The 12087-nt window shown below is 45.5% G+C and overlaps 1 protein-coding gene across 1 annotated transcript in view; it reads right to left on the reverse strand.

The window, feature by feature from the left end:
* Window positions 1–12087, reverse strand: part of LMNTD1 (lamin tail domain containing 1) — a 1277316-nt gene that overhangs the window by 596585 nt on the left and 668644 nt on the right. Inside the window, exon 9 of the mRNA XM_029600162.1 lies at window positions 3982–4226. Coding sequence (XP_029456022.1) covers window positions 3982–4226 — 245 coding nt within the window. The remainder of the gene's footprint in view (window positions 1–3981; window positions 4227–12087) is intronic.

Here is a 12087-nt window from a genome sequence, read left to right on the forward strand (position 1 = left end):
TGCATCACACTATGCGTTAAAGGCATTTTCGCATGCAAAAACGCCATACAGCACTTTGATAAATGACCCCCTTAGAGAAAATAAGGCCATTGCGGAAAGATTAAATGATTTCTTTACTTCAGTATTTACTGAAGAGGATGTTGAAGATACCCATACCAGAGAAGGTTTTCATGGGTAATGATTCAGATGGACTGAACCAAATCACAGTGAACCTAGAAGATGTGGTAGGCCTGATTTACTACTCTTCAACTTGTCAATCACCTGGACTGAATGGTATATACCCCAGGGTTCTGAAGGAACTCAAAAATGAAATTTCAGACCTATTAGTAAATTTTTAATCTATCATTAATATCATCCATTGTACCTGAAGACTGGAGGGTGGCTAATGTAACCCCAATATTTATAAAGGGCTCCAAGGGCAATCCGGGAAACTACAGGTGAGTTAGCCTGAGTTCAGTGCCAGGAAAAATAGTGGAAAGTGTTCTAAATATCTAAACCACAGAACATATAGAAAGACATTGTTTAATGGAACAAATTCAGCATGGCTTTACCCAAGGCAAGTCTTGCCTCACAAATCTGCTTCACTTTTTTGAAGGAGTTAATAAACATGTAAATAAAGGTGAACCGGTAGATGTAGTGTACTTGGATTTTCAGAAGGCGTTTGACAAAGTTCCTCATGAGAGGCTTCTAGGAAAAGTAAAAAGTCATGGGATAGGTGGCAATGTCCTTTCGTGGATTACAAACTGGCTGAAAGACAGGAAACAGAGTAGGATTAAATGGATAATTTTCTCAGTGGAAGGGAGTGGGCAGTGGAGTGCCTCAGGGATCTGTATTGGGATCCATACTCTTCAATATATTTATAAATGATCTGGAAAGAAATATGATGAGTGAGGTAATCAAATTTGCAGATACAAAATTATTCAGAGTAGTTAAATCACAAGCAGTTGTGTTAAATTGCAGGAAGACCTTGTGAGACTGGAAATTGGGCATCCAAATGGCAGATGAAATTTAATGTGGATAAGTGCAAGGTGACAAAAACGTCACATATAAATGTAAATCATTTAAATTAATATTATTGAAAGGATGTTATAATGAGGAGGAAAAAGACCTCAGAGCCGGAACAGTATGGTACTTTAGAGGTTATACCAATCATAGGTCTTAAAAAACCTCCAGCCACCTAATTCAATTTTATTATTCAAAAAATATTTTCATGTTTGTTTTTCTTTTTTTCTTTTTTCTAAATTTTACTTTTAAAATCCTTTGAATGATTCATCACTAGTCATGGGATTCACAGAGCCACTGAGTATCACAATTATACAGACTCAACATGATTTCTCTTTCATATTGTTAGTTATATGTATCAAACTCGTTGTATGTATCAAGTTGTTATTCTGTAACCGGAGTGAAGGCATTTTTTGCTATACTTCGGTATAAAAAAGACTTTAAATAAATAAATAAATGATAAATCGTATTATTCTTCTAATCTCATTTTAACTATTTCTCATTACTTCTTTTTCACACATTTTTTATTTTTTTTTCTCTTTTTACATTTAGTCTTCTCACTGTTATGATTATTACAATGTAACATTTCTAACTTTTTGTTATATGTACACCGATGTGATGACTCTAGTTGAATATCGGTATATAAAAAAACAAATAAATAAATAAATGTCCTCCAAAGGAATTAAGAGTTCATTCCTCAATAGTTTAGTACTTGGAAAAATACACTTATCTGAATCTTGATGTTGCACACGACCATCTCCTTCACATATAAAAACATCGATTTCCCATGTTTGCTTTCTAGCGGTTATTTAGACCGGATTGGTAACTTGAATGACTTATTCATGTTCAAACCAGAAAGACCTTGTTCAAAAATAGATATTTCAAGCTCTTCAAAATTAGAATCAAAGAGATCTGTGGTGGAATTCTTTTTTAACTCATTAATTTGGACTTCAATATCATTTTTTATTTCATGAATGGTTTTCCTAGATGATTCAATTATTAAAATCATTAGGTCGAGAGAACATTTGTTCAATATGGAATTCCATTTGGTGATGAATTCACAGTCCTCTGTAAAATGTTTGGGTGCCTTCATGATTCTTAAACCCCTAGGAATTCTTTCAGTTTTACAATATTCACCTAGTATACTGCTATGTAACTCAGCACAAACTAACCTCTTTTGTAACAATAATATGTCTGACCATTGTTGTGAAGAATGTCTAGAGTTAATTCCTTTGGAAGATATACCGAGTAATTTGTATAATTGTGATACTCAGTGGCTCTGTGAATCCCATGACTAGTGATGAATCGTTCAAAGAAAAAAAGAAAAAAAAAAACATGACAATATTTTTGGAATAATAAAATTGAATTAGGTGGCCAGCGGTTTTTTAAGACCTATGATTGGTATAATCGGTCTAAAGTACCGTACCGTTCCGGTGAGAATAGGTATAGAGGCTCTGAAGTCTTTCTCCTCCTCATTATAACATCCTTTCAATGATATTAATTTAAATGATTTACATTTATATGTGAAGTTTTTGTTCTTTTGAATTTGCCAATTGTATCTTCACATTTATAAGTGCAAGGTGATGCATATAGGGAAAAATAAGCCATGCTATAGTTGCACAATGTTAGGTTCCATATTAGGAAACTACCACCCAAGAAAGAGATCTAAGTGTCATATTGGATAACATGTTGAAATCATTGGTTCAGTGTGCTACGGCAGTCAAAAAAGCAAACAGTATTGGGAATTATTAGAAAGGGAATGGTGAATAAAACAGAAAATGCCATAATGCCTCTGTATCTTTCCATGGTGAGACCGCACCTTGAACACTGTGTACAATTCTGGTTGCCACATCTCAAGAAAGATATTGTTGTGATGGAGAAGGGCGACCAAAATGATAAAGGGGATGGAACAGCTCCCCTATGAGGAAAGACTAAAGAGGTTAGGACTTTTCAGCTTGGAGAAGTGATGGCTGAGAGGATGTATGATAGAAGTGTTTAAAATCATGAGAGGTCTAGAATGGGTAAATGTGAATCAGTTATTTACTCTTTTGGATAATAGGACTAGGGGGCACTCCATGAAGTTAGCATGTGGCACATTTAAAACTAATCGGAGAAAGTTCTTTTTCACTCAAAGCACAATTAAACTCTGGAATTTGTTGCCAGGGGATGTGGTTAGTGCAGCTGGGTTAAAAAAAGGATTGGGTAAGTTATTGGAGGAGAAGTCCATTACCTGCTATTAAATTGACTTAGAAAAATAGACACTGCTATTACTAGCAACAGTAATATGGGATAGACTTACTGTTCTATGTAACAAGTTGTTCTATTGTGAACCGGGGTGAAGGCTTATTGCTAAACCTCGGTATATAAAAAACCTCAAATAAATAGACTTAGTTTTTGGGAACCTGCCAGGTTCTTATGGCCTGGATTGTTGGAGACAGGATGCTGGACTTGATGGACTCTTTATCTGACCCAGTATGGCATGTTCTTATTATATAGGTGTAGAAATATTTATTGGGAGAATTGTGTAACGAGTTAACCACTATTGGATTAATATCTGGAGATTGGTATCTTGGCTGTAAAGCATGTGAACTTAGATAACATCAAAATCCATTTGCTGCTTTGTATCCATCTTGTAAATAGTTGCTGGCTGGTAATCCGAGAAATAAAAGTTTAAAGTTTTGAAATATGATTTGGTGTGAATCTTGTTTGGGTTGCACCTTGACTTCTAGCAACCACAATAGAGAAAGAGGTTGAGTTCAAAGAGGGGGAACACCAGAATTTGGGCTTCCTGGTTCCAGCTCAAGAATAGCGTGGGCACTCTATTTGCCTCTGGCAGATCCACTACCCTATCTGTTTGACCATTTGTTTTCTGAACCCTTTCTAAGAAACTGGCCCTTAACCATCACAAGTGACAAACTCTCTCACATTTATGTCTCCCATCTGATGGGAGGGAAGGAGGTTACATAAAAATTACTGTACCTTTGAAGTAAAACTGGGATTTTTTCCTCCATTTGAAGCATGCTGGACTCTTCTGCTCCTGATCTGGATGATTTTGGCTTTGTCTTCAAAGTTCTGCTAAGGTCTAGTTCAGGTTCCTCTGTGTACTTGTCTTCTTCTTTCATTTGCATGCCTAGCTGCAAACCACTCTTAACTTTATTGATGGTGTCATCCTGATCCCATACTTGACTCTTGTTCCATAGCATAGGAGTGCACCAATCAGAATCCTAAGAGGTAACATTTTATTATCACTACATTGCAATACTATACACAGCATTTAGTTACTGGTTTGTTTTATTTCTTAGGTATGAACAATTTTTACTAGATGAATTAAAAGAGAGCATTACAATTATGCTGAAAGAATATGTGAACATAATCTCTTCTGAAATAGCACAGAATGTAATTACCTAAAATCCATTTAAAAAATATTTTGCTTTCATGTAATTTGGGCCACAGAAAACCAGGGAAGTAATACATGATGGAAGAAATCAAAGGAAGAGTGATACAATGGTGATTTTCATCTGATCTCCTCAGGGATTGCCAAATGATGGAACAAGGTAGTGGGGAAAGTCAATGGAATTCTAAAGCATATTGGGAAATCTATTGAAAGCAGACAAAATAGAGATTTAATATAAATTCTTGGTGAGACCTCCCCATGGAGTACTGTTTTTAATTCTAGGAGACTTAGAATTCAAGCAGACCTAGAGCAGGGTTTCTCAGACCTGTCCTGGTGACCCCTCACCTAATCAAGTTTTCAGGATATCCACAATGAATATGCATGACATACATTTGCATATACTGGAGCACAAGTATATGAATTTATCTCATTGTAAACCCTGTTCCATCAGGGCCACATTCTCAGCCTTGGGCAGCATGGGGTGAACCCACCCAAGATGAGGAATAATAGTCTTTCTTGGGTTGTGGACTGGAGACAGGATAACCTGCAGGGTCAAAACTGAGCCAAGAACATACACACAAGTTTTCTCCTTCAAATAAGACCAATGTCCAATAGACAGATGGTGGTCCAGACTAGAAAGACAGCTTGTTGTAGCCAGTTCTTCAATCAACAAAAGTTGAAAAACTGAGTAGAGAACTTCTAGAAATTCTCTAATACTTGCTGCATTAAATTTCTCCTACTTTATGCTCTAATAGCCCTTTCTTTAGCTTACCCTGATCCTCTTACAGTCGCAAACTCTGATTCAGTTACTTCAGCTCAAGGATGAAATCCCTATGATTCTGCAGACAGAAATCAACCTAGCCCTGTATCAAGTACCTGTTGGCACAGATTGCCTTCTGGTCCAAAACAAGTTCCCATCACAGTTAAAGTACTTTTTGCTTCACTTTTCAACCACAAATTCCTAGATTCTCATTCCTTTCAAGCTTCTTGAGACAGTGTGAGAGTATCTCTGCTTGAACTCCTACTTCTTCTCTTGAAACCCCTGGGAGAGGGTCACAGCTATATCTCCTTTCTAGAACTGTGTCTCTGGTGATGTGGAGGAGGTTTCCATGTGAACAGCGGTTTCTGGTTCAACAAGGGTCAGCGGGGTACTAAGAGATAGGCTGCACTCGGGGAGAGTTCCATAGAAACATAGAAATGACGGCAGAAGAAGACCAAACGGCCCCATCCAGTCTGCCCAGCAAGCTTCACACATTTTTTTCTCATACTTATCTGTTTCTCTTAGCTCTTTGGTTCTATTTCCCTTCCTCCCCCACCATTAATGTAGAGAGCAGTGATGGAACTTCATCCAAGTGAAATATCAAGCTTGATTAGTTAGGGGTAGTAGGGGTAGTAACCGCCGCAATAAGCAAGCTACACCCATGCTTATTTGTTTTACCAAGACTATGTTATTCAGCCCTTATTGGTTGTTTTTCTTCTCCCCTGCCGTATTGAAGCAGGGAGCTATGCTGGATATGCGTGAAGTATCAGTTTTTCTTCTCCCCTGCCGTTGAAGCAGGGAGCTATGCTGGATATGCGTGAAGTATCAGTTTTTCTTCTCCCCTGCCGTTGAAGCAGAGAGCTATGCTGGATATGCGTGAAGTATCAGTTTTTCTTCTCCCCTGCCGTTGAAGCAGAGAGCTATGTTGGATATGCATTGAAAGTATCAGGCTTATTTGGTTTGGGGTAGTAACCGCCGTAACAAGCCAGCTACTCCCCGCTTTGTGAGTGCAAATCCTTTTTTCCACATTTCCTCTTTCTGTTGAAGCTTAGAGCAATGTTGGAGTCACAGAAACCATGTGTATGTTTATTGAATAAGGGTATTATCTCCAGGCAGTAGCTGTCATTCTGGCGAGCCACCCACTCTTTATTGACGGCCTCTTGACTTTATGGATCCGCAGAGTTTATCCCACGCCCCTTTGAAGTCCTTCAAAGTTCTGGTCTTCACCACTTCCTCCAGAAGGGCATTCCAGGCATCCACCACCCTCTCCGTGAAGAAATACTTCCTGACATTGGTTCTGAATCTTCCTCCCTGGAGCTTCAAATCGTGACCCCTGGTTCTGCTGATTTTTTTCCTACGGAAAAGGTTTGTCGTTGTCTTTGGATCATTAAAACCTTTCAAGTATCTGAAAGTCTGTATCATATCACCTCTGCTCCTCCTTTCCTCCAGGGTGTACATATTTAGATTCTTCAATCTCTCCTCATAAGTCATTTGATGAAGACCTTCCACCTTTTTGGTCGCCCTTCTCTGGACCGCCTCCATCTTGTCTCTGTCTCTTCGGAGATACGGTCTCCAGAACTGAACACAATACTCCAGGTGAGGTCTCACCAAAGACCTGTACAAGGGGATAATCACTTCCCTTTTCTTACTCGATATTCCTCTCTCTATGCAGCCCAGCATCCTTCTGGCTTTAGCTATCGCCTTGTCACATTCTTTCGCCGACTTCAGATCATTAGACACCATCACCCCAAGGTCTCTCTCCTGCTCCGTGCACATCAGCCTTTCTCCCCCCATCGAATACAGTTCATTCGGATTTCCACTCCCCATATGCATGACTCTGCTCTTCTTGGCATTGAATGTCAGCTGCCATATCTTCGACCACTCTTCCATCTTCCTTAAATCCCGTCTCATTCTCTCCACTCCTTCCGGTGTGTCCACTCTGTTGCAGATCTTAGTGTCATCCGCAATCCGTTTCCTTTGTGCAGGTATGTTGTGTTTTGATCTGTCACTTTTCCTGAACTGGTTTACTGCCAGAAGAAAATGGCATTTTTTTCATTTGTGAAGGTAATGTTGTGGTCTCCACCGCTTTCCCCTTACTGGCTGTAATCAGGGCTCACCTCTGAGGCCGGGAACGCCGCCTCCGCGGCTCTGCTGAGTATTCGGGGCGTCCGCCATTGCTGGGCCGTCTCGCTGCCGCCCTGCGCGCACGCGGGGATGCGCGTTATCGACGTACGCTCACCGGAAGCCTGACCCCGCCTGAGCTGGCCACGCCATGCCCCAAGCCCGATATAACCGGCGTTCTTCAGTCCTCTCATTGCCTTGCAACGAGGGTCGCTACAGTGTGTAGTTCTTAGTTGCACTTCCATTGTACTGCTTCAGCCACCGACCTCTGCTCGTTCCTGACTCTGCTTCTGCCTGCCGCCAGCCACCGACCTCTGCTCCTTCCTGACTCTGCTTCTGCCTGCCGCCAGCCACCGACCTCTGCTCGTTCCTGACTCTGCTTCTGCCTGCCGCCAGCCACCGATCTCTGCTTGTTCCTGACTCTGCTTCTGCCTGCTGCCAGCCACTGACCTCTGCTCGTTCCTGACTCTGCTGTTGCCTGCTGCCTGCCTCAGTCCACGGCTTCTCTGCCGCAGCTGTTGCGCTCCTGTCCTCTGGACAGCGTGCTACGCAGGTCTGGGCTGGAACTGCTTCCAGACTGTCTTGGGCCTTGATACCTTCTACTTCCTGCCAGGCTCAGGCCTACTCACTGCTGGCTCCCATATTGCACCCTGCAAGTTCCATTCAAGACATTACTGACTCTGACCCTGCTCCCGCTTGCTCTGTGCTACCTGGCCTATTGGCTCTTGCTGCTGGACTCTGTGCCTACTCCTTGCCCGGGCCCTTTCTATAGAGACTGACACTGTGCATAAGTCCCAAGGGACTGGGACCCTACGGGCTCCTCCTGGGGGGTTCCGGTTCCCGGGTGAAGAGCTTATCTGCACTCTCAAGTCCCAAGGTTCTGGGACCCTACGGGCTCCTCCTGGGGGGTTCCCAGTTCCCGGGTGAAGATCCTTACGTGTGTCTCCTAAGTCCCAAGGCTCCAGGACCCTACGGGGCTCCTCCTGGGGGGTTCCTGGTTCCCGGGTGAAGATCTGTTGCCTGTGGCTCCGCCTCCCGAGCTACTCTACCCAGGGTGGTTCGGCTCAAGGGTCCACTCTCGAACTGCAGCTTCCCAGACTGCAACAGTTTGCAAGGCCATGGACTCGGCGGAAGTCCCCCAGCTTGCAGGCGATACCTGGGATGGCGCAACGCCTGCAACAGCAGCAACTCTGCATTGACATGCTTGCTGCCACCATGGAGCAACTGGCCTACCGTCTAGAGGCTTCTACTCACCAAGGGTCTTCTGTATCTGGCGTCGCACCCAATACCCAGTTGCCAGCTCCCAGCAGTTATGCGGGGAGACAGTAAATCCTGCCGCGGGTTCCTGAACCAATGTCAAGTACGGTTCACCTTGTTACCCAACCAGTTTCCCACAGAGGTAAGTAAAGTGGCATATATTTTTTCTCTACTGGATGGCAAGGCCCTAGAATGGGCATTCACCTTTGTGGGAATGCTCAGACCCTCTGCTACAGAATCTCCAGGAGTTTCCTCCTCCAGTTCCGTCTGGCTTTTGATGACCCCGCGCGGCAGTCTACAGCAGCCTCTGAGCTTCTGCATCTCCGACAGGGCACACGCCCTGTGGCCCAGCACATCATCCACTTCCGGACCTTAGCTATGGAGCTGGATTGGCAAAATGACTGTTTAAAGGGGATTTTTCTTGAGGGCCTGGCTGGCCGGATTAAAGATGAACTGGCGGGGCGAGAGATTCCTGAGGAGTTAAATGACCTAATGGATATTGCAGGCAAGGTTGACCGCCGGCTCCAACAGCGTGATAGAGAGACTCGGTCTAGTAGCAGGAGTCAGTCACGTGTCTCCTGCAGGCCTTCTCAGCAGAGGATTTCCCCTGCGGTTAAATCAACCTCCGAACCCAGGCAGCTGGGCAGGTCACCACTTACTCCAGACGAGAGGAGCCGTCGGCGCTCGTTAGGCCTCTGCCTATACTGCGGTGGTAAAGGACACTACCTGTTGTCTTGCACCGAGCATCCGGGAAACGGTCGTGCCTAGGTTATACCGAGGAGCTACACCTAGGCGCTACCGGATCCGCTCCTCTCTGCACTCTGCCAGTAACCCTCAAGTACCCCGGTGGGGAGGTCCAGATTCGGGCCTTTATTGATTCGGGGGCCGAGGGGAACTTCATTGTGGCAGAACTGGTGAACCAATTGGGTTTGCCCACCGAGCGTAAGAATCCCCCCTTACGCATCTCCTCGATACGAGGGACTTTGTTGCCGGACATATCTCCTGCTCTACGAGGCCCGTAACCCTGCAGACGGGGCTATTTCACACTGAGGAGATTTCTCTACTCGTCCTGGAGAGAGCCGTGCATCCCTTAGTGTTGGGACTGCCCTGGCTTCGCCAACACTCACCCGTCATCAAATGGGATGACTTCCAGTTGGTTAGTTGGGGCCCTGCATGTTTTGACCGGTGCTTGAAGCTTCCTCATCTTCCCAGCGCTCTGCATCTCTGCTCCACACACCTTTTGCCCAAAGCTTATCAAGGATATCAGGACGTCTTTTCCAAAGAGATGGCAGAGATTCTTCCGGAACATAGGCCCTTCGACTGTCCCATTGATCTGGTTCCTGGCTCTACGCCACCTCGCGGCCGGGTGTATCCCCTCTCTCTCCCAGAGACCAAAAAGATGTCTCAATGCATCTCTGAGAACTTAGACAAAGGATTCATTCGCCATCCCGCTCCCCGGCAGGAGTGGGATTCTTTTTTGTGGGCAAGAAGGATGGGTCACTACGACCATGCATTGATTACCGCGGTCTCAACGCTATAACTAAGCGGAACCACTACCCACTGCCCCTCATCCCTGAACTACTGGACCGTCTTCAAGGTGCCCGCATCTTACCAAGTTGGACCTGAGAGGGGCTTATAACCTCGTACGCATCCGACCGGGGGACGAATGGAAGACAGCGTTCAAACACACGTGATGGGCATTACGAATATCTCGTAATGCCCTTGGGCTTTGTAATGCCCCCGCCGTCTTCCAGCACCTCATGACCGAGGTCCTCCGAGAGATGCTTCACTCCCATGTAATTGTCTATTTGGATGACGTCCTTATTTACTCTATGGACTTGAACTCCCACCGTCAACATATCTGTCAGGTCCTTCAGGCTCTACGGGAGAATCACCTATATGCCAAGCTGGAGAAATGTGAGTTTGAGGCGGACTCTCTACCCTTCTTGGGATATATTATATCTGCTACCGGTTTTCGCATGGACCTGGAGAAGGTAGCCGCCATTACTAAATGGCCTCAACCCTCAGGTCTTAAGGCCTCCAGCGCTTCCTGGGGTTGCAAACTTTTACAGACATTTTATTACCCGATACTCTCAACCGTGTGGCTCTCTCACCGCCCTTGACCCGGAAAGGGGCTGATGTCAAGCATTGGCCTGAGACGGCCATCGCTGCCTTCTCTGATCTCAAGGAGCCTTCTTCTCAGAGGTTTGTCTCCTCCACCAGATCCTGCGCGGCCATTCATCGTGGAGGTCGATGCTTCCAGCATCGCTGTAGGAGCTGTTCTCAGCCAGCACTCCGACTCTGGGCAACTCGTTCCGTGTTCTTATTACTCCCGGACGTTCTCACCCGCAGAGATCAATTATTCCATTGGGGATAAGGAGCTGCTGGCAATCAAGTTCGCCCTCGAAGAATGGCGGCAGTGGCTCGAGGGCTCCTTACATACAACCACCGTTTACACGGATAATAAAACCTGGAGTTTCTGACTCAGGCCCTCAACGACTGAACCCTCGTCAGGCACGATGGGCCCTGTTCTTCAGTCGATTTGATTTCATCGTTGCAATATTCGTCCGGCTGCTAAGAATATCCGGGCTGACGCCCTGTCTCGTGCCACCTGTGCCCGAAGAGGAGGTTGACTCTCCGCAGTTCATACTGGATCCCTCCAAGATTTGGCTCTCTGCTCTGACTACCGTCTCGCAGGACCGCACGGCGCTCTCTCACTGGGACCGGTTGACGGCACTACGATGGGCCCATGATTCCTTGGTTGGAGGACATGCTGGACGTGACAGGACATTGGAACTGATTAACCGGTACTACTGGTGGCCTACCATTCGGTGAGATGTCGCCTCATATGTGGCTTCTTGCCCCACCTGCGCTCGCCAGAAACCCAACCCTGGTTCTCCTTTTGGCCTGTTACACTCGCTTCCGGTTCCTACCGAACCGTGGACCCATGTAGCCACGGACTTTATCGTGGACCTGCCTCCCTCTCAAGGACACACGGTTGTATGGGTCACGGTTGACCGTTTTTCCAAGATGGTCCACATGGTTCCTCTACCCAAGCTTCCCACTGCACCAGAGTTGGCCCTCCTGTTCACCCAACATGTGTTCAGGCTCCACGGCCTTCCACAGGACATTGTTTCTGACAGAGGTTCGCAATTTGTGGCTCGCTACTGGAGAGCTCTCTGCAAGTGTTTTCAAGTGAAGATTAGCTTTTCTACCGTATTCCATCCACAAAGCAACGGACAGACTGAAAGAATGAACCGGACCCTTAAAGCCTACCTAAGGGCCTTCATTAATGAAAGACAGGATAACTGGGCTGAGCTTCTACCCTGGACTGAATTTGCCTATAACAACCAGGTTCATGCTGCCACGGGCAAATCTCCATTCCATCTCGTATATGGAAAACCTCTACGACCACCACTTCCACTAGAGGCTCCCAGTGCCTCACCTGCTGCTTCAAGTTTACAGCCCCAGCAACTCCAGACCTTGTGGCACGCAACCCGAAAACAGATCCTACAAGCCACTGCCAGGGCCAAACGGACGGCCGATCGCCATC

The sequence above is a fragment of the Rhinatrema bivittatum genome, chromosome 4 (assembly GCF_901001135.1).
Source record: "Rhinatrema bivittatum chromosome 4, aRhiBiv1.1, whole genome shotgun sequence".
Lineage (NCBI taxonomy): Eukaryota > Metazoa > Chordata > Amphibia > Gymnophiona > Rhinatrematidae > Rhinatrema > Rhinatrema bivittatum.